Raw genomic sequence first — 21824 nt, forward strand, 5'->3', positions numbered from 1 at the left:
ATGCAAATGTAGCACTTAAAGAGGACCTGTCTCCATAAAAATGCACGTTAGAGTTGATGGAGCCAAGCAGACTGACATATAGTTTTCCGATATTTTCTGGGATTTTATATTGATAGCTTATCCCCAAGTAACCAGCTCCATTCACTATACAATTGACAAAGTTGTAGCTCCAAAGCTATTGCAGAAATGCTGATCAATGGGGATGCAGAGTGTATATAATATAATTCCGCAGTTTTCGCACTTGCCACTAAACCTAATGATAGGTGACAATTCCTAGTCTGTACAGATCACTTTTCAGCAGTCATCAACACAGGCAGGAGTACAATTACAGATATCACCTATATATAGACAACACAGGATCCACCACTCACAAAAGGTGATTGTCAAAGCTTATCTACTCTTTCCTGGTACAATGTCCTCTGCACAGGTCATGCCTAGTAAACTCTCCCTTAGAAGTCAATAAGACAGCCACTGTTCATTGTATTTATGGCTCATAGGGGCTACTGTAAAGCATGGCTCTAAATGCTGTTAACAGCTCATGCAAGATGGCCGCCTTCATAATCATGTTCATGAAAGAGAACCAAAAACATGTACAATCAGAGAATTGTTTAAACTGGCAGAAAAAAAATCTAAGTGACACTTTCCCTTTAAAGGTGATATTTCACGGCCTAATTTTCAGGCCATTTATTGGGAACAAGCTTACATAGGAACTCTCATTTACCGTAATTGGCCATACAATTGTGCTCCATTACAGCCAACAAGCGAGCAAATGCTCATTTGTTGACTGACTACATCTTTTAGGGTACGGCTACACAGGGACTTTTAATGTAATGTATTTCAATGGTGTCATAATGCGACAAGAGACCTGTGACGTGATTTTTTTTACAACTGTCGCATCGCAGTTGCAGCATGTCACATTGCAACACCATTGAATAAGCAAAAACTAAAAAACAATGTAGCAGCGCTCTGCAAACACAAGTAAATACAATAGTGCCATACACATTATAGAAAATGTACTAATGCCAAGTTATAAATGTGAGAGTTTTGGCAAATACATTTTGTACAAAATTATTTGTGCCTGTCCGCCACGTTAAGGCGATCTCTTTAGGACCGGAACCTACATTAAAGGGTTTCTACCACCACATTTTGACCTAATTAGCTGTCAGACACTAGCGATCTGCTAGTGTCTGCTCTACCTAACCATGCTATTGTAATTCCTTTCTCTGCAGCAGTTACCCTAAAAAACATAGTTTTATTGGTATGCAAATGAGCCTCTAGGTGCTATGGGGGCATCTTTTCAGCACCTAGAGGCTCCGTCCACTCACCATTTCTGCCACCCAGCGCGCTCCAGCCCGACCCTCTCCTCTAGATTGACAGCCTACTCGCGCCTGTGCTGTGTGCTTCTGTATTCGGCGCAGGCGCAGTGACTGTTGGACTGCTCCCTGCGCCGTAATCGGCGCAGTGAAGATGCCGGCGCAGGGAGACAGTCACTGCGCCTGCTCCGAATACAGAAGAACACGGCGCAGGCGCGAGTAGGCTGTCAATCTAGAGGAGAGGGGCTGGCTGGAGCGCGCTGGGCGGCAGAAATGGTGAGTGGACGGAGCCTCTAGGTGCTGAAAAGACGCCCCCATAGCACCTAGAGCAGTGGTTCTTAACCTGGGTTCGATCGAACCCCAGGGGTTCGGTGAGTCAGTCTCGCGGGTTCGGCCGCCGGCCCTGGGGGGCCGCTTTGATAGGTGGGTGCCACAAGACAGGAAAATATTTATTTCCTGTTACTCAGACACCTTTTGCGCCCGCTGCGGCTCATGATCAGAAGAGCCGAGCGAGCGCAATGATTTTGCTTCCGCCAGCCGCCGGATGTGAGCGGCATATGACGACATGACGTCATATCCGGCGGCTGCGCGGCGGCGGATCTAGTGACTGCACAGCATGGTAGTGGCGGCGGCATCCTGTCCCTCCTGCACACAGACACCGGCATCACTGAGCTAAGCTGACCTGTTGTACTACAGGTAAGAGTAAAGGGGCTTGGAGGACCTATTGTGTATTGTATTTAAGGGGTCAGCATTGTATTGGAGGGGCCAGCAGTGTATTGGGGGGGCTGGGAGGGTGGGGGTCAGCAGTGTATTGGGGTGGCAAGGATGGGGGTCAGCAGTGTATTGGGGTGGCTAGGAGGGGGGTCAGCAGTGAATTAGGGGGGCTGGGAAGGGGGTCATCATTGTATTAGGGAGCTGGGATTGTTTTGGGAGGGGGTCAGCAGTGTATTGAGGGACTGGGGGGTCAGCAGTGTATTGGGGTGGCTGGGAGGCTGGGGGTAAGTAGTGTATTAGGAGGTTGGGAGGGGGGTCAGCAGTTTATTAGGGGGTGGGAGGGGATAAGCAGTGTATTAGGGGGGTGGGAGGGTGTTCAGCAGTGTATTGGGGGTGGTGGGGAGGGGGAAGCAGTGTATTAGATAGTGGAGAGGGGGGGGGGGCAGTAGTATATTAGGCGCAGTGACTTATGGGGCTGACATAGATTTTTTTTCCAGGGCTGCTTTGTATCCCCAGTCCGGCCCTGGAGGTCAAGACACACACCCGACTCGCCCCGCTTGTCCATCATTGGCTGCAGGTGATCACGCAACATCGCTTGGCCTATCCCTTCATACTAACTATGTCGAGCAAAAAAAGAAAGTGGTCGGACGAATATGTACAATATGGATTCACATGTATAACAGAACGTGATGGGAGTCAGCGTCCTAACTGTATGATTTGCAATGCCAAGTTGAGCAATTCTAGTCTAGCACCGGCAAAACTAAGAGAACACTTCCTTAAGCTGCATGGAGATGGAAAATACAAGAACACAACGCTCGCTGAATTCAAGGTGAGGAGAGCCAGATTCGATGAAAAGGCTAGTCTGCCTGTTCTCGGCTTTGTACCCATCAACAAACCGATCCTCATAGCATCGTACGAAGTTGCTTACCTGATCGCAAAGCAGGGCAAACCCCACACCATTGGTGAAACACTCATAAAACCAGCTGTGTTGAAGATGGCGAATATCATGCTGGGAAAAGCGGCTGAAGTTAAGTTATCCCAAATTCCTCTTTCAAATGACACCATCAGCGACAGAATAGAGGACATGAGCAAAGACATCTTGGCTCAAATAGTTGCAGATCTGATTTCAAGCCCGGCAAAATTCAGCCTTCAACTCGACGAGACCACAGACGTCTCCAATCTAAGCCAGCTTGCAGTATTCATGCGCTATGTGAAAGACGACGTGATAAAGGAAGAGTTTTTATTTTGTAAGCCTCTTACAACAACAACTAAGGCAGCCGATGTGAAGAAACTTGTGGAGGACTTCTTCAAAGACAACAATCTTTCGTGGGATATGGTTTCTGCAGTTTGTTCGGATGGAGCTCCAGCCATGCTGGGAAGAAAGTCTGGTTTTGGTGCGCTAGTGAAAGCCGATGCACCACACATCATTGTTACGCATTGTATTCTGCATAGGCATGCATTGGCAACAAAAACCTTGCCTCCAAAACTGGCAGAAGTATTAAAAATTGTAGTGGAATGTGTGAACTATGTGCGAAATAGTGCTCTAAGGCACCGCATCTTCAGGGAGCTGTGTAAAGAAATGGGATCTGAATTTGAGGTACTTCTGTACCATTCCAACGTTCGGTGGTTATCCCGGGGACAGGTGTTGAATCGTGTTTTTGCCGTGCGTGTGGAATTAGCCCTGTTTTTGCAAGAGCACCAACATTGTCATGCAGATTGCTTCAAAGATTCTGAGTTCATTCTCATTTTAGAGTACATGACTGATATCTTTGCAGCTCTAAATCATCTCAATCAACAGATGCAGGGCGGTGGAGTCAACATCATCGAAGCGGAAGAAAACCTGAAGGCTTTTCAAAAAAAGCTACCGTTATGGAAACGACGAATAGAGAACGATAACTTCGCAAACTTTCCCCTGCTAGACGACTGTGTAAGTAAGATCGAAGATGTATCTGGAATCAGAGACATTTCTGTACCCACGGAACTGAAGCAAGCAATTGCCACGCACTTAGATGAGCTTGCAACGTCTCTTGATGGATACTTCCCTACAAGAGTCATATCCAGCATGGGTGAGACAGCCGTTCACATTTAGTGTTGAGACAACAGATGTCAATGATGAATACCTCAATGAAATCATTGAACTTCAGCAGAGCCAGGTTCAACAGCAACTCTTCAGAACAACAACGATCTCAACGTTTTGGTGTCAACAAATGGTAACGTACCCTGTTATTGCTAAGAAAGCTCTGGAGTTTTTCATACCGTTTGTTACAACATATCTTTGCGAGCAATCCTTTTCAAGGATGCTGGACATAAAAACGAAGAAAAGGAACAGACTGTTGCGAAAATGACATGAGAGTGGCACTTGCCAAGGTAAAGCCGCGCATTTCTGACCTGGTCTCTGAAAGACAACAGCAGAAGTCACACTGATTTGCAGTAAATATTCATTATTATGTTTTTATTTTTGTGTGAAAATCATGTTTTAATGGTTTTGTTCTTTGTTCTTAATGGTTTTGTTCTTTAATGGTTTTATTCACTTTGTGCACCTATGTATAAATATATACCTATGTTTTGAATTTGAAAAAATCTTATTTAATTTTTCCAATTAAGAAGGGTTCGGTGAATGCGCATATGAAACTGGTGGGGTTCAGTACCTCCAACAAGGTTAAGAACCACTGACCTAGAGGCTCATTTGCATACCAATAAAACTACGTTTTTTAGAGTAACCGCTGCAGAGAAAGGAATTACAATAGCATGGTGAGGTAGAGCAGACACTAGCAGATCGCTAGTGTCTGACAGCTAATTAGGTCAAAATGTGGTGGTAGAAACCCTTTATAGTATGACCTCCGATGGTGCCATACCGGCCTCCATTAAATTCAGTGAATGCAGGTTCCACGTGTATGCTGAGCCCACTTACCTCTTCTGGTGCCACAAAGGCCTCCATTACATTCAGTAATTGCAGGTTACACATGCAAGCTGAGCCCACACTATATTATATCTCTTATGGTACCACAGTGGCCCCCATTAAATTCAAGGATTGCAGGTGCAGATGTGTTTGAGCTCAGTATGAGCCTTTTTCGAACAAGCTGATAAAATTAGTTTTTTGGGTTATAAAGGAAAAATGTGGATGCTTGTATATGTTTTTGTTTGTTAAAACAACAGATTCTAATAGTTTAACATGGTAACATAGTTTATAATGCTTAACAAAAGCATCCGTCCATCCAGATAAGCTGTTATCCTGCAAGTTGATCCAGAGGAAGGCAAAAAAAACACGAGGTAGAAGACAATTTTGCTAATTTTAGGGGAAAAATTCCTTCCTGACTCCAATCAGTCAATCAGAATGATTCCCTGCATCAACAACCCTTCTCCAGAAATCTAGTAACTATAACCTGTAATATTATTACACTCCAGAAATACATCCAGGCCCCTTTTGAACTCTTTTAGTGAACTCACCATTACCACCTCCTCCATAGTCTCACTGCTCTTACTGTAAAGAATCCTAATTCATAGAAAGCATATACCATTAAAACATAACTTTTAACAGATTATTAATATATTATTATTGGGCAAAGGGTCTATAAATTCCTACCACATCTCAGTTGGAGTTCCTGAGAGGCTGTGAACAGGTGAGCCATTTGCACCAGTTCACATGCGGCGCTGGACGGCGGCCGTCTCTGCTTCTGTGCCGTGCTGGTAGAGTGATGGGACCCGGGGCCCATGTCGCCTCACTGTACAGTGGGGCTGCTGTGCGGCTGCTGGATCCCGTTGCCTGCTGGAGCGGTGTGGAGGCGTGGTGGTCGCCGCACGGCTCTGCGCCATGGTTAGAGTAGGTTCCCACTTAAACAAGAGGCAACCTTGTCGCGGTAAGTGGGCCTATGCGCTTTGATCAAACTGTATACTAATTTGTCTCTTTATAGTGCACAGCAAATGATTGATAGCATCGCTGTATAGCCATGTTTTATCATAAGAAATGCTGATTATTGAAAACAGTTGTATATCAGAAGCATAGGTATGAGGATGTGCGATTTAGAGATTCTCTCTACATATCCATATTATTATTGGGCAGACTAGATGGGCCAAATGGTTCTTATCTGCCGACACATTCTATGTTTCTATGGATAAATAAAGGGCAATAGACACAAAATAATCTTATAATAATGCCAAAATAAGACAAATATAAATTCAATGTATGCACAAAACTGAAGATGCAGTCCAATACGGTCCAAACTGACCACTCATGTGCGCCCAATAGAACAGGACCTGGGGGTCTCCAGAGCGCAGGATGGCAGCCAACATATTGTCACGGCCTCTCCCGTGACAGGGGTCAGAAGATCTAAGAGACTGGCTGCACGTGATTAGGGTTGAGCGAACCCGAACTGTGAAGTTCGGGTTCGTACCAAACTTTAGGATTTTTGGACCCTGGACCCGAACATTTCAGTAAAAGTTCGGGTTCGGTGTTCGTCGATTTCTTAGCGTTTTTTTAAAGGCTGCAGAGCAGCCAATAAACAAGCCTTTAAAGGGTTTCTATCACTTCGTATGACATAATTAGCTGTCAGACACTAGCGATCCGCTAGTGTCTGCTCTGGCCAACCATCCTAATATAACAGCTTTTGGGGCAGCCGTTTTGCTAAAAAAAGAACTTTTATAAATATGCTAATGAGCCTCTAGGTGCTATGTGGGCGTCATTAGCACCTAGAGGCTCCGTCTACCTTCATAAATAGCCACCGCCCAGCGCGTCCCTCCAGCCCGCCCATCTCCTGCTGAATGCGATCCTCCGTGTGACGCAGCGGACGAATTCTCGCGCATGCGCCGTGCGCGGCTGTATTCGGTGCATGCGCAGTGAATGTCTGACCGCTTCCCTGCTCAGACATCTCCACTGCGCCTGCGCCGATGACGTCATAGTGCTCCAAGGAACAGGCGCAGTGGAGATGTCTGAGCAGGGAAGCGGTCAGACATTCACTGCGCATGCGCCGAATACAGCCGCGCACGGCCATGCGCGAGAATTCGTCCGCTGCGTCACACGGAGGATCGCATTCAGCAGGAGATGGGCGGGCTGGAGGGACGCGCTGGGCGGTGGCTATTTATGAAGGTAGACGGAGCCTCTAGGTGCTAATGACGCCCACATAGCACCTAGAGGCTCATTAGCATATTTATAAAAGTTCTTTTTTTAGCAAAACGGCTGCCCCAAAAGCTGTTATATTAGGATGGTTGGCCAGAGCAGACAGCTAGTGTCTGACAGCTAATTATGTCATACGAAGTGATAGAAACCCTTTAACTGTGTGACCTTAGAAGCCATCATAGCCATGCCTACTAATGGCATGGCTGTGATTGGCCAGTGCAGCATGTGACCCAGCCTCTATATAAGCTGGATCAAGTGAAGAGAAGAAATTCCCACGGCGCAAAAAACAGTCTTTGACGATATAAACTTGATTTAATAATTCGGCAGGTGGTACAACTCGTTTCGGGGCAGAAGACACCCCTTCATCAGGTACAAACTGCTCATAAGCTGGAGTCACGTAGCGCTGCACGTCACTCTGCTGTGCTTAGTGTAGGGAGAGGATGCGGCTGGTGATTTCAGGGAGAGAATAGGACAGAATCTGTTAGGAGAACTCCAATTGAACTCAGCTATCTACATAGATTTAGTTGTGTGGGTGCAGTGCACAATCTTTTTACCCTGCCCTGAGCCCAGTGACAGAGAAAAAGAACTTTTATCCATCTGTTAGTTAGGTGGGCGGCGGCAGCCATTTTATTTAAGCTCAGTTCACCAGCACTGCATCTGTGCTTTTGTAACATTCAAATCCAAGCTTGAAATACTCTGGTTTTAAAAAAAACACCCTTTTTTGGCAATATCCAACATCTGGTGCCTTTGCAGGATTAGTCAGTGTGCAATTTAAGCTAGAAATACAGCTATAATTTTCTGGGTTTTTAAAAACACCCTTTTTTGGCAAAATACTTAATATTGCAGCCCTTGCTGCATCTGTGATTGTTAAAAACAAGTTTGAAATACTTCAATAATTTTCAGGCTTTGAAAAAACACCTATTTTTGGCAATAACCTTCATTTTGGGCCTCTGCCGCATTAGTCAGTGTGTAATTTAAGCTAGAAATACAGCTATAATTTTCTGGGTTTTAAAAAACACCCTTTTTGTGCAAAATACACAATTTTACAGCCATTGCTGCATCTGCACGTGTGAAATTCAAGTGTTATATACTTACAAAAGCCCCGCCTAACCCAGGAAAGTGCCCGGCAGGGGGGTGCTCGTGCGAGGGGTGGGGCCCCTAAAAGGGACACAAGGTCCAAAGCTCAACTCTGGCTGACACGCTCCGAAAGGTCCAAATCTGACTTTCTGAGACCAGAACCTGTCAAATGCTTCCGGTGTAAGGGACCAGGACATATTGCTGTTAACTGTCCGTTAAACTCAGAACCCATGCAGTGTGATATGAGTGCTATGCCAAATATGAAATCGATGTTTGCCCAAGAGGTTTGTTCTATTGGGACCCCTGAAAAGGTCTATAAAAATCTGTGTCCTGTGTCAGTAGAGGGGAGAGAGGTGCAGGCTCTCCTGGATACTGGCAGTATGATCACGTTAGTCAAAGCCAGTTTGGTAAACTCTGATAGCTTACAGACCCAGTCAGTAGGGGTCACCTGTATTCATGGGGAAACTCGCGAGTATAAAACGGCACGGGTTACCATAAGAACTGTGCTCAAACAGGTAACCTGTCAGGTAGCGATAATACCCACTCTCATGTATGACGTAATACTGGGGAGGGATTTTCCTTTTTTCTGGGAATTGTGGGAAAAAAGGGTTAAAGAGCCAACAGTGGTTACGATCTCTGGAGAAAACCTGAGCTGAGCTTCTTCATGAGGTTCTGTCATCTCCTGATAGGGCCGTTTTTCCTTTTGATGTAATGTCAGGGGACACCGAAACCACTGATGTAAGTGGGGAGCCAGAGGAGAGGGTTGACAATGTCTTAGCGGATATAAAGGTTTCACGCGACAATTTTGTCACAGCGCAGCTGAATGACCCTACTTTGGTTCGGGCCCGGGAAAATTTTAAAATAATAAATGGAGTACTGGTTTACCCAGGTGTCAAGCTTGCTTATCCCCATATCGCGATTCAAAATAACTTACTGTATCAGGTAGACAAGCAAGGTGAAGACATCGTAGAACAACCGATAGTTCCCAAGCCATTTAGGAAGATGGTCTTGGATCTAGCACATGGTCATTTATTGGGGACATCTTGGGATAGAAAAGACAAAAGAACGAATTTTAATGCGTTTCTTTTGGCCAGGGCTAGTAGCAGAGGTACGAAATTACTGTGCATCTTGTCCAGAGTGCAAATATACAGCTCCGTCCCCTAACTTTAGAAGCCCATTGGTACCCTTACCCATTGTGGAAGTGCCATTCGAACGAATAGCTATGGATCTGGTAGGCCCTATGGTGAAATCAGCTTGCGGACATCAGTACATACTGGTGATCCTAGACTACGCCACCAGTTATCCAGAAGCTATTCCATTAAGAAATATGACGGCAAAGACCATAGCCAAGGAGTTGGTCCTGGTGTTCAGTAGGGTTAGGATCCCTAAAGAGATCTTAATGGATCAGGGCACCCCATTTATGTCCAGGGTGACCAAAGAATTATGTCAGCTATTCAGGGTGAAGCATATCCGAACCTCATTCTAGCATCCGCAAACGGATGGATTGGTGGAAAGATTCAATAAAACCCTAAAAAACATGTTGAGAAAGGTGATCGCCAAGGATGGTAGGGATTGGGATTGCCGACTTCCCTATTTACGGTTTGCCATACGAGAAGTACCGCAATCGTCTACAGGGTTTTCACCCTTTGAACTTCTGTATGGCAGGCAGCCCCGAGGGCTACTCGACGTAGCTTAAGAAACGTAGGAGCAAGAATCTACCCCGTACTGCAGTATAATTGAGCATGTGTCACAGATGCAGGACCGGATCAAGGTAGTCATGCCCTTGGTTCGAGAACATATGCAGCAAGCCCAACAGGCCCAAAGTAGAATATATAACCGGGGTTCGAAACTGCGTCATTTTAGTCCAGGGGACCGGGTGCTTGTAGAGAGCAAATTCTTAGCAAAATGGCAAGGGCCCTTCACAATTATTAAAAAAGATAAGCGAGGTGAACTATAGAGTTCATCAGCCCGGGAAGAGAAAACCCGAACAGAACGATCATATTAACTTGATAAAGCCGTGGAAAGATAGGGAAGCTCTGGTGGTAAACTCGGTACCACGAAGCTACAGCGTACCTGAGGTTAGAGTTGCTGAGTCCCTGTTTCCCCATCAAAAACAGGAATCACAGGAATTCGTTATGAGAAATAACGATTTCTTCTCAGAACTCCCAGGCCTCACTCATATGATAAAACACGATATTGTCACAGAACCCAGTGTTAAGGTGAAGATTAATCCCTACCGGGTCCCCGAAGTGAGGTGCGAGGTCATTACCCAAGAGATTAACAATATGTTAGACCTAGGGGTAATAGAAGAGTCCGTAAGTGAGTGATCTAGTCCCATCGTTTTAATTCCCAAACCTGATGGGTCCATTAGATTCTGTAATGACTATCGCCAGTTAAACTCGGTCTCAAAGTTTGATGCCTACCCAATGGCGAGAGTAGACAAGCTAATAGACAAGCTGGGTAGTGTTCAGTACTTAACAACATTGGACTTAACTAAAGGGTACTTACAAATTCCGCTAACTGAAAGGGCCAAGGAAAAGACTGCTTTTTCTGCACCCAGCGGTCATTACATCAATACACTAGGTTGCCATTTAGCCTGCATGGGGCCCCGGCGACATTTCAGCGTATGATGGATAGGATCCTAAGGCACGGGTTATACATCAGCATATCTAGATGATGTAATAATTTATAGTAGCGACTGGGAGTCTCACCTACAAAAAGTGCAGGCGGTCGTGGATTCACTAAGACAGGTGGTGGGTCTCACCGCAAACCCTAAAAAGTGTGCCATCGGCTTGGAAGAAGCCAAGTATTTGGGATACACCATTGGGCGAGGTCTGATCAAACCCCAGCTAAACAAAATAGACGCAATACAAAACTGGCCTAGACCCCTAAACAAAAAGCAAGTGAGGTAGTTTTTTGGAATTGCAGGGTATTACAGAAGGTTTATCCCTAATATTGCATCTAGGGTGGCCGAGAGGGCGTTCCAATCCTTGAAACAAGCCCTGTGCTCCCAGCCATTACTGGTATGTCCGGATTTTCATAAACCATCCTCACTGCAAACTAGGGCTGCAGCTAACGATTATTTGATTATTTGATTAGTTGTCGATAATTTTATATGATTTTACTTGAAAAATGATGTTCAAAGGCCAAATTAAAACAAATTGTGAATGCCACTGTTATGGGGTATCTGTGGATGGCACTGTTATGGAGGGGTTCTGTGGATGGCACTGTTATGGAGGGGTTCTGTGGACGGCACTGTTATGGAGGGGTTCTGTGGACGGCACTGTTATGGAGGGGTTCTGTGGACGGCACTGTTATGGAGGGGTTCTGTGGACGGCACTGTTATGGAGGGGTTCTGTGGACGGCACTGTTATGAAGGGGTTCTGTGGACGGCACTGTTATGGAGGGGATCTGTGGATGGCACTGTTATGGAGGGGATCTGTGGATGGCACTGTTATGGAGGGGATCTGTGGATGGCACTGTTATGGAGGGGATCTGTGGATGGCACTGTTATGGAGGGGATCTGTGGATGGCACTGTTATGGAGGGGATCTGTGGATGGCACTGTTATGGAGGGGATCTGTGGATGACACTGTTATGGAGGGGATCTGTGGATGACACTGTTATGGAGGGGATCTGTGGATGACACTGTTATGGAGGGGATCTGTGGATGACACTGTTATGGAGGGGATCTGTGGATGACACTGTTATGGAGGGGATCTGTGGATGACACTGTTATGGAGGGGATCTGTGGATGACACTGTTATGGAGGGGATCTGTGGATGACACTGTTATGGAGGGGATCTGTGGATGACACTGTTATGGAGGGGATCTGTGGATGACACTGTTATGGAGGGGATCTGTGGATGACACTGTTATGGAGGGGATCTGTGGATGAAACTGTTATGGAGGGGATCTGTGGATGAAACTGTTATGGAGGGGATCTGTGGATGACACTGTTATGGAAGGGATCTGTGGATGACACTGTTATGGAAGGGATCTGTGGATGACACTGTTATGGAGGGGATCTGTGGATGACACTGTTATGGAGGGGATCTGTGGATGGCACTGTTATGGAGGGGATCTGTGGATGGCACTGTTATGGAGGGGATCTGTGGATGGCACTGTTATGGAGGGGATCTGTGGATGGCACTGTTATGGAGGGGATCTGTGGATGGCACTGTTATGGAGGGGATCTGTGGATGGCACTGTTATGGAGGGGATCTGTGGATGGCACTGTTATGGAGGGGATCTGTGGATGGCACTGTTATGGGGAGCGGGATCTGTGCACTGTTATGGGGAGAGGGATCTGTGGATGGCACTGTTATGGGGAGTGGGATCTGTGGATGGCACTGTTATGGGGAGTGGGATCTGTGGATGGCACTGTTATGGGGAGGGGGATCTGTGGATGGCACTGTTATGGGGAGGGGGATCTGTGGATGGCACTGTTATGGGGAGGGGGATCTGTGGATGGCACTGTTATGGGGAGGGGGATCTGTGGATGGCACTGTTATGGGGAGGGGGCTCTGTGGATGGCACTGTTATGGGGAGGGAGATCTGTGGATGACAATGTTATGGAGGGATCTATGGATGACACTATATAGCATCTTATGCTATATGTGTCATCCACAGATCTCCCCCATAGCAGTGTCATCCACAGATCCCTCTCCCCATAACAGTGCCATACACAGATCCCCTCCATAACAGTGCCATACACAGATCCCCCTCCCTATAACAGCCCTGGGCCCGCCGCTCACAGCAGTATTCCTTAACCGGCAGTAACTTTTACTTTAAATCACTGCATCTTCTTTTACCTTACAATGAAGCTCCAGTAACAGGCAGAGCAGGCGGCGGCGTAACGTCACTTACTCACGTGATGAGCCTGCTTCACCTACTTTATGAATGAAGCAGGCTGAGCATGCGCGTCACGTGAGTAAGTGACATTACGCCCCCGCCCGCTCTGCCTGTTATTGGAGCTTCATTGTAAGGTAAAAGAAGATGTGGTGATCTAAAGTTCAAGGACCCGCAGGCATAGCGCCTGACCACCCGCTCCCGCCCGCATAGCAACCAGATCGGCCGATTATTCGATAACGGGATTCGTTGACAACGAATCCCGTTATCGAATATTATCGATAACGTTGATTAATCGTTGCAGCCCTACTGCAAACAGATGCTTCGGAGGCCGGGTTAGGAGCAGTGTTATCACAAATAATTGATGGGGAAGAACGACCTGTCATATACCTAAGTCGAAAGCTGAATGACCATGAAAAGAGGTATGCCACTGTAGAGAAAGAGACTTTGGCCATTAAATGGGCCCTGGACGCTCTCAAATAATACCTACTGGGCAGAGAATTCACCCTCATCACAGACCATGCACCCCTAAAGTGGATACAGAATAACAAGGAAAAGAATAGTAGGGTTACCAGGTGGTTTCTGTCCCTCCAGACTTTTAGGTTCACAGTACAGCACCGAGCAGGCAGTCTCCAGGGAAATGTAGATGGTTTGTCTCGTACTTACTGTTTGTCAAGCCAGGGTGCCCCAACCCATAGGTTAGTGCAAAGGGGGGGCAGGGAATGTGGTGTCTCACAGGGTGAAGTAATTGAGGGTATATATGTGTCTCCCAGGTTCTTAGCATATGCTGAAGAAAGTTATTTAGGAAAGGGTTAAAAAAAACTAAGCCCGGGTCCTGATGAGCTGCAGCTGGGGAGTTGCTAGATAACTGGGCTGACAACACACTTGCTCAGAACTTCCTGGGAGTGAGAGAAGCCACATCTCACTGAGGGACCCTGAAGGTCCAGAGCCTGCAAACTGCAAGTATCACAGGTTGCTGTTCAGACAGCGTGCTTATTTTGGGTGGACTTAGGATAGCTCAGCCACGTCCTAGAGAGGGACCTATTGTTTAGTTAGAGCCTGGACAAGGCTAGGTGTTCCGTTTGTTTTATGTTTTAATGCAACCTATGAAATAAAGCTGGCAGGATGCCAGTTGAAATGCACTTCTGTCTCCTGAGGTCTCCTTGTGCGAAATAATCTGACTAATCCCACTACCTTTTCACCTCCGGAAAGGTGAGCTAAATAACGGACTATCACATCTGCTATTAAAAAAACACCTATTTTGGGCAAAAATCTTTAATTGCGGCCTAGTTTGCATCTGTACGTGTGAGATACATCCTTTACATACTGTGGTTCTATTCTGCTATTAATAAAACAACCAATTTGGGCAAAAATCTTTAATTGAGGCCTAGTCTGGATCTGTATGTGTGAGATACACACTTTAGATACTGTGGTTCTATTCTGCTATTAATAAAACACCCATTTAGGGCAAGATCCAAAATTTGAGAAATATGACGAGAACGTCAAATAAGGGACGTGGCCCAGCTCGTGGTGCTGCTAGTGGAGCTCATGTTGCAAGGAGAGGACGTGGTCGATCTGTGCCAGCTACACGCACAAGTGAAACCCCTTCCTCAGGTGCGAGTACGCGAGAGAACCTGCAGCGGTATTTGGTCAGCCTAATGCGGCTCTACGAATGGTGAGGCCAGAACAAGTACAGGCGATAGTAGATTAGGTTGCTGACAGTGCCTCCAGTTCCTTCACATTGTCTCCCACCCAGTCTCCTGCTGAAAGATCAGAGTTGGCACCTGCAGCCGATGTTCATCAGTCTTTCACCTCACCCCCTTGCAAATCAGCCAAGCAGTCTGAGCCCCAAGTCATGCAGCAGTCTCTTCTGCTTTTTGATGACTGTTAGCAGGGTTTCCCAGGTCCATCCACCTAGCCCTGCACCAGAAGTGGAAGAGATTAAGTGCACCGATGCCCAACCACTTATGTTTCAAGATGAGTACATGGAAGGACCATCGCAGCATGTCTCGGATGATGACGAAACACAGGTGCCAACTGCTGGGGCTTTCGAAAGTGTGCAGACTGACAAGGAGGGAAGGGGTGAAGACTGGATGGAAGATGATGTGGAGGACGATGAGGTCCTCGACCCCAAATGGAATCAAGGTCATGCGAGTGACCTGTGTAGTTCGGAGGAAGAAGCGGTGGTCGCACAGAGCCACCAGCACAGCAGAAGAGGGAGCAGGGTGCAAAAGCGGAGCGGCTGTCCCCTAAACAGTACGCCTGCTACTGCCCACCGCAGGAAGGGACCGAGCACACCAAAGCCAGCTCCAAGGAGTTCCCTGGCGTGGCAGTTCTACAGAGAATGTGCTGACGACAAGACACAAGTGGTTTGCACGCTGTGCAATCAGAGCCTGAAGCGAGGCATAAACGTTCTCAACCTGAGCACAACCTGCATGACCAGGCATCTAAGTGCAAAGCACGAGCTGCAGTGGAGTAGACACCTCAAAAACCAAGAAAGGTCTCTGGTTCCTCCTGCTTCCTCTTCTGCTGCAGTCTCGGCCTCTTCATCCACATCTAGAGTGACAGTGCCACCTGCCACCCCGCAAACAGAGGCTCTACCAGCAACACCACCACCTGGGTCAAAAAGCATCTCCACAATGTCCCACAGAAGCGTTCAGCTCTCCATCTCCCAAACACTGGAGCGGAAGAGGAAGTACCCCCCTACCCACCCGCGATCCCTGGCCCTGAATGCCAGCATTTCAAAATTACTGGCCTTTGAAATGCTGTCATTCCGTCTGGTGGAGACTGAGAGTTTTAAAAGCCTTATGGCGGCGGCTGTCCCACAGTATGTTGTGCCCAGCCGCCACTACTTTTTCAGGCGTGCCATCCCTTCCCTGCACAACCAAGTGGGGGGAAAAAATCAGGTGTGCAATGCGCAACGCCATCTGTGGCAAGGTGCACCTCACTACGGATATGTGGACCAGTAAGCACGGTCAGGGCCGTTATATCTCCATAACAGCACACTGAATAAATGCAGTGGCAGCTGGACCTGAGGCGGATAGCAGTTTAGTGCATGTCCTTTCACCACCGAGGATTTCCGGGGCGCCGTCTTGCGCGCTTTAGGCGTTCTCGCCTGTCAGCGCTGCAGCGTGACTTCGGCCTTCCCGCTCACCGCCTCAAATGCAATGTGCCCACACGGTGGAACTCCACCTTGCACATGCTGGCCAGATTGTGCAAGCAGCAGGCGATAGTGGAGTTTCAGCTGCAGCACGCACGGGTGAGTCGCTCTGCGGAATAGCACCACTTCACCACCAATGACTGGGCCTCCATGCGAGACCTGTGTTCCTTGTTGCGCTGTTTCGAGTACTCCACCAACATGGCCAGTGCCAATAACGCCGTTCTCAGCGTTACTATCCCACTTCTATGCCTCCTTTAAAAAACGCTGCTGGCGATGATGGAAGAGGATGTGGCACAGGAGGAGGAGGAAGAGGGATCATTTCGTAGGGTTTCCGGCCAGTCATTCATAAGTGGCTCCGAGGGTGGGTTCCTGCACCCACAAACGCCAGGTACACAATTGTCCAGCCAGGGCACAGTTCTGGAGGATGACTAGGTGGAGGATGAGGAGATGGAGGAGGAGGAACCATGTCCCCAGCAGGGTGGCACCCAGACCAGCTCATGGCCATCACTGGTGCGTGGCTGGGGGGATACAGAGGACACAGGCGATACACCTCCCACAGAGGACAGCTTTTCGTTGCCTCTGGGCAGCCTGGCACACATGAGCAATTACATGCTGCAGTGTCTCCGCAACGACCGCCGAGTTGCCCACATTCTAACTTATGCTGATTACTGGGTGGCCACGCTGCTGGATCCCCATTACAAGGACAACGTACCGTCCTTAATTCTGTCACTGGAGCATGATCGTAAGATGTGCGAGTACAAGCGCATGCTGGTAGATGCGCTGCTGGTGGCATTCTCACCTTACAGCGGGGGCACAGTGGAAGCACAAGGCGAAGGCAGAGGAGGAGGAGGAGGAAGAGGTCGCCAACGCAGCTGGGGCATCACCAGCACCTCAGAAGGCAGGGTTAGAATGGCCGAAATGTGGAAAAGCTTTGTCAGCACGCCACAACAACCAGCACCAGCTGATATGGAACGTCTTAGCAGGAGGCAGCATTTCACCAACATGGTGGAGCAGCCAGTGTATTATCTGAACGTGTGTTTAGCACGGCAGTGGGGTTTATCACAGACAAGCGCAGCCGCCTGTCCACAGCCAATGTGGAAAAGCTCACGTTAATTAAAATTAACCAGGCATGGATCTTACAGGACTTGTCCATACCTTGTGCAGAATAGACATGTATACTGGCCTTAACCAGCCATTGTTATACTACAGCGCAATTGCTCATTCTTGTATTCTGGATATTTCACACTCTTTTGGAGTGTACCCTAATAAAAATAATAAAAAAATAAAATAAAAACAAAAAAACAGTGTTGGCTACCTCGTCCTCCTCCACCGCTGCTTCTACCTACACCGCTACGTCCACCGCCTCCTCAAACTCCTACTCTATATGTACCTCCACCTCATAAATACATTTTTTTTTTTTTTTTTTTTAAGTATTTTATTTTATGTCATTTCACTAATTTGTCCGTTACATTTTCCGGTGAAATTCACAATTTTTTGGGTGTGATATACCACTGCTATACCTAGTAGACAGGTAAAAAAAATGTCACTAATTTGTCTGTTACATTCTTGGGTTGACGTTTTACAATTTTTGACGTGAATAAACCCCTGCTCTGCATAGGTGACAGGGACCGAAATTTTTTAAAATAATCTGTTCCATTGGTGGGTGACATTAACCCATTTCAGGCAATGAAAAACCCCTACTCTGCATAGGTGACAGGGACATAAATTTCTAAAATTCATCTTTAATTGGCCCTTTCCTTCGATTCTTCTGCTTTAATAACTTTTCCCAAATTTCCGCTTGATCAAAATTAAATTTCATCCATTTATCTCCCTTGGATGTGGTCTCTCTTTCTCACGCTCCCTCTCCGGCGTGGAACCCTGATTCGCCGATAACCGTGATCAACATGGTAGGCTCAGAAAAGAACATCGAAAGTTGCTAGAGAAGATATCCAAATGGATGGTGGACGTCATAGGGACGTGCGATCAGGCAGAAGTTATCTAGAGTCAACAAAGCGGCAGCAGGGCCTCTCCTGTCTAACGTTTCCTAATCCAAAATACTGCAGTGACATTCCCTGCAACTTTTAATTTTTTTTTATTGTTTTTATGTTTTTACAATACAAAAAAGGACATGCATATCATAGCTGCATGTAAAGTCAGTACATCTATCTTTACAGAATTGTATATCATCAAGTCTACATCACAATTTATAGTTTTCCAACCCCCCTCCCCATCCCAAAGGAAAAAAAAGGGGGAAACTCTCTCATCTCTCTCCATCGCCGACTCCTCCCCCCACACCCCAGACCAATTTCCATCTTAATCAGTTTTTTAACCATTCTGCCCACATACTCTCAAAACCTCCACCTTTGTAGCTATAAGTAATTTCTCAGAAGCCAACGAACATTTGACCAGGCTGAGCCACATATTTATTGTTGGTGCAGTTTTCTCTATCCATTTTCTTACACTACATCTCCTAGCTTGAAATAACAATTTAGTTATTATTGAGAATTTCCCAGTCCCCTATGTCCTCCACAAAACCCAGCACACATGCCCCAAAGGTTAAGGGGATATCCACCATATGAAGTAACTTAATATAACCAAGCACTTCATTCCAAGAATTTTTGAGAGATTGGCACTTCCACAGTAGATGCACATCCTCAACTCCAATCTCCCCACATTTTAAACATCTAAATACCTTGTTCTTATAATATTTCATAAGTTTGGCAGGGGAGTAATATAAACGATGCACGACAAAGAATTGAATAAGCCTATGTGCTGGGTTCTAGGAGGTCTTGTTTATTCAAAGAAACGGGTGGGCACTCTTATATCCGGACCGGTCCGGATATAAGAGTGCCCATCCATTTCTTTGATACAATTTCTGTTGGTGACTTGAGTGCGACATCAGATTGGGGATGGCAAGGTGCACCAATCAGAGGAAGAGCCGTCCTATATCCTTCTTTTTCAGGTCTTGTTTATTACTTGAAATATTTTACTCCACCCTTCGGAATTTATCTGTTCCACTCTCCCATTCCATTTTCCCATATTAAATTTTCACACCTTGTTTTTCCCTCATTTTTTTGACAAGATATTATACATATTTGATATTCTCCTCCTACCATTAATCATTTTTGAAATTGCCTTGACTGGTGAAGGGCGGGAGGTAGCTGTTCTTTTCCCCAACAATGATTGTTTAAGAGCCGCTCTGAGTTCAGAATAATGGAACCAATCTTTATCTACAAGACTATTTTTACATTTAAGATCTTCAAACTCCATTATTTCTCAATTACCCCATATCTGGCCAAGAGTACTGATTCCAGGTGTCTGCCAGAACCTCTTATCAATACCTAATAATTATTTTAAGTGATAATTTCCTCAAAGCAGCGTATCGTCGTGATAATCTGTCTTTTCCCATAATTTTCTAATAGCTTGCCATGTTTTATACATTAATTTCATAGTAGGGGATTTATTAAACTGGGGATGCAGGTGTATACCAGCTTCTAATATCTGGGATCTTCCAGTAGAAGTAACATTTTTATATAGGCAGCTCAAAACAGAATTATAAAATTGGGATTTACTCCACTCCAAACAGTTTTTAAACTGCCCTGCCAAAGCATATGCTTGTAGGTCAGGACCTTCCCCAGTTGGCAACTGTAACAGTTGTAATCGCATTCTTGGCCTTCTACCCCTCCAAATTAAAATCACTCAGGAGACTCTGTATTATCTTGTAATATTTCTTAGGGATTTCGATTGGGGAGTTCCATACAATATGGTTTATCATTGGAAGTAAACACATCCGAATAAGCAATATTCTACCAGACAAGGACAGGGGTAGTTTTTTCCAAATGCGTATCTTATTTCTAATTTTCGCTATTGTAGGAACTAAATTTAATTTTGTGTAGTCTTGAGGGTTAGATGATATCTGTATTCCCAAATACTGCAAATTCTCTCCCTCTTTTATAATCTTCAGGCAACCAGGGATAAAATTCCCAATTGGATCTAACGGTATACAGGCTGATTTAATCCAATTTATGGACAGGCCGGCCACCTTCCCGTAACTCTCGAATGTTGCAATTGATCGAAGCAGGGAGTCATGGGACCCTACAAACAGCATCAGGTCATCCGCATACAAAGAATTTTTTTTTCTCGTGCTGACCAAATTTAAAACCCACTATATTCTTATCCTGTCTTATCCGAGCGGCGAGAGGTTCCACTACAATAGCAAAAAGAAGCGGGGGATAATGGACACCCCTGTTGTACCCCCCTCTTGATGTCAATTGGGTTCGATATCTCTCCATTCATTGTAATTCTTGCTGTTATGTCTGTATACAGAAGCGCAACCCAAGCTATAAAATTATTCCCAAAGCCCATTTTCCTTAAAGTGGCTACCATAAAGGGCCACTCTACTGTGTCAAAAGCCTTACTCGCATCCAGTGAAACTACTAGTCGTTGACCGGTATTGGCACCTTTTATTTGCATATTTATATGATATTCTCTGATATCGATTTATCTGGCATAAAGCCTGTTTGATCGCCATGAATTACTGTAGATATCACCTTTCAATCTACTAGCTAGAATCTTCGCCAAGAGTTTATTATCAGTATTTATTAGGGATATCGGATGATACGAGTCAAGTTTCTTTGGACTTTTCCCTGTTTTCAGGATCAACGTTATCAGCGCCTCTCGTAAAGAATCGGGTAGTGTCCCACACTCCCCCGAAACCTCCCACATTTCCAGGAGCCTGTGGGACAGCACCCCACTGAAAGTTTTATAGACCTGAAAAGGGATTCCATCTAAACCTGGAGACTTATTCTTCGGTATGGAACTAAGGGCCTTGTTGATTTCCTCCAAGGAGATACCTGCTTCCAATAGTTCTCTCTGTGGGTCCGACAACTGTTTCAATGATATATTTCCCAAGAACCTTTTTTTTATCCACTATATTTCCATTTCCTTTATTTGAATATATATCCGCAAAATATTCTCTAAAGAGCTGCAATATATCCTCTTGTTCCAAGACTACCTGTCCATTGTCATTCTCTAAATGGGAAATATAATTATTACTTCTCTGTGTTTTTATTAATGATGCAAGCAGTTTCCCTGGTATGTCCCTGAGTGTAGTATTTTTTAACATAGTTTAATTTTTGGTGTTCTGCTAACAGATATAATTCATTATTATAGTTAGTCAAGTTTTCCTCCCACCTTTGTAAATTAATTTCAGTGGGATACTCCACATTCTTTTTCACTATCTCCAGCCACCCATGCTAGATACTCTATATTTTCTTTTCTGACATTTTCTTCACCATTGTTATATTTCAAGAAAATTCCCCGCATGTAAGCTTTCCCTGCATCCCATACAATCTTTGTGTCCACTGTACCCATGTTTTTATCAAAATATTCCATTATTTCAGTGCAAATCTTTTCATACCTATGCTGTGTAATTAAACTATGTAGCTGAATTCTGACCCGACCTTCTCTTACCAGTCTGTCTCCTGTAGTTCAAACCAAAAGTGGGCAATGATCTGATACTGCTTTATTTGTATAGTTAATCTTGTCAATAAAATGTGCTCCTAAGTTATTACTAAGGGCCATATCAATCCTAGACA

The 21824-nt window shown here is 45.7% G+C and overlaps 2 protein-coding genes across 3 annotated transcripts in view; one reads left to right on the forward strand and one right to left on the reverse strand.

The window, feature by feature from the left end:
• Positions 1-21824, reverse strand: part of LOC120989509 (junctional sarcoplasmic reticulum protein 1-like) — an 84367-nt gene that overhangs the window by 21424 nt on the left and 41119 nt on the right. The gene's annotated exons all lie outside the window — the stretch shown is intronic.
• On the forward strand, positions 2740-13550 carry LOC120990922 (protein ZBED8-like). The gene is made up of 3 exons (XM_040419813.1): positions 2740-4093; positions 10378-10536; positions 13372-13550. Exons 1-3 carry the CDS (start codon positions 2740-2742, stop codon positions 13548-13550), a joined length of 1692 nt encoding a protein of 563 aa, XP_040275747.1.

This window comes from Bufo bufo, chromosome 2 (genome assembly GCF_905171765.1).
Source record: "Bufo bufo chromosome 2, aBufBuf1.1, whole genome shotgun sequence".
Lineage (NCBI taxonomy): Eukaryota > Metazoa > Chordata > Amphibia > Anura > Bufonidae > Bufo > Bufo bufo.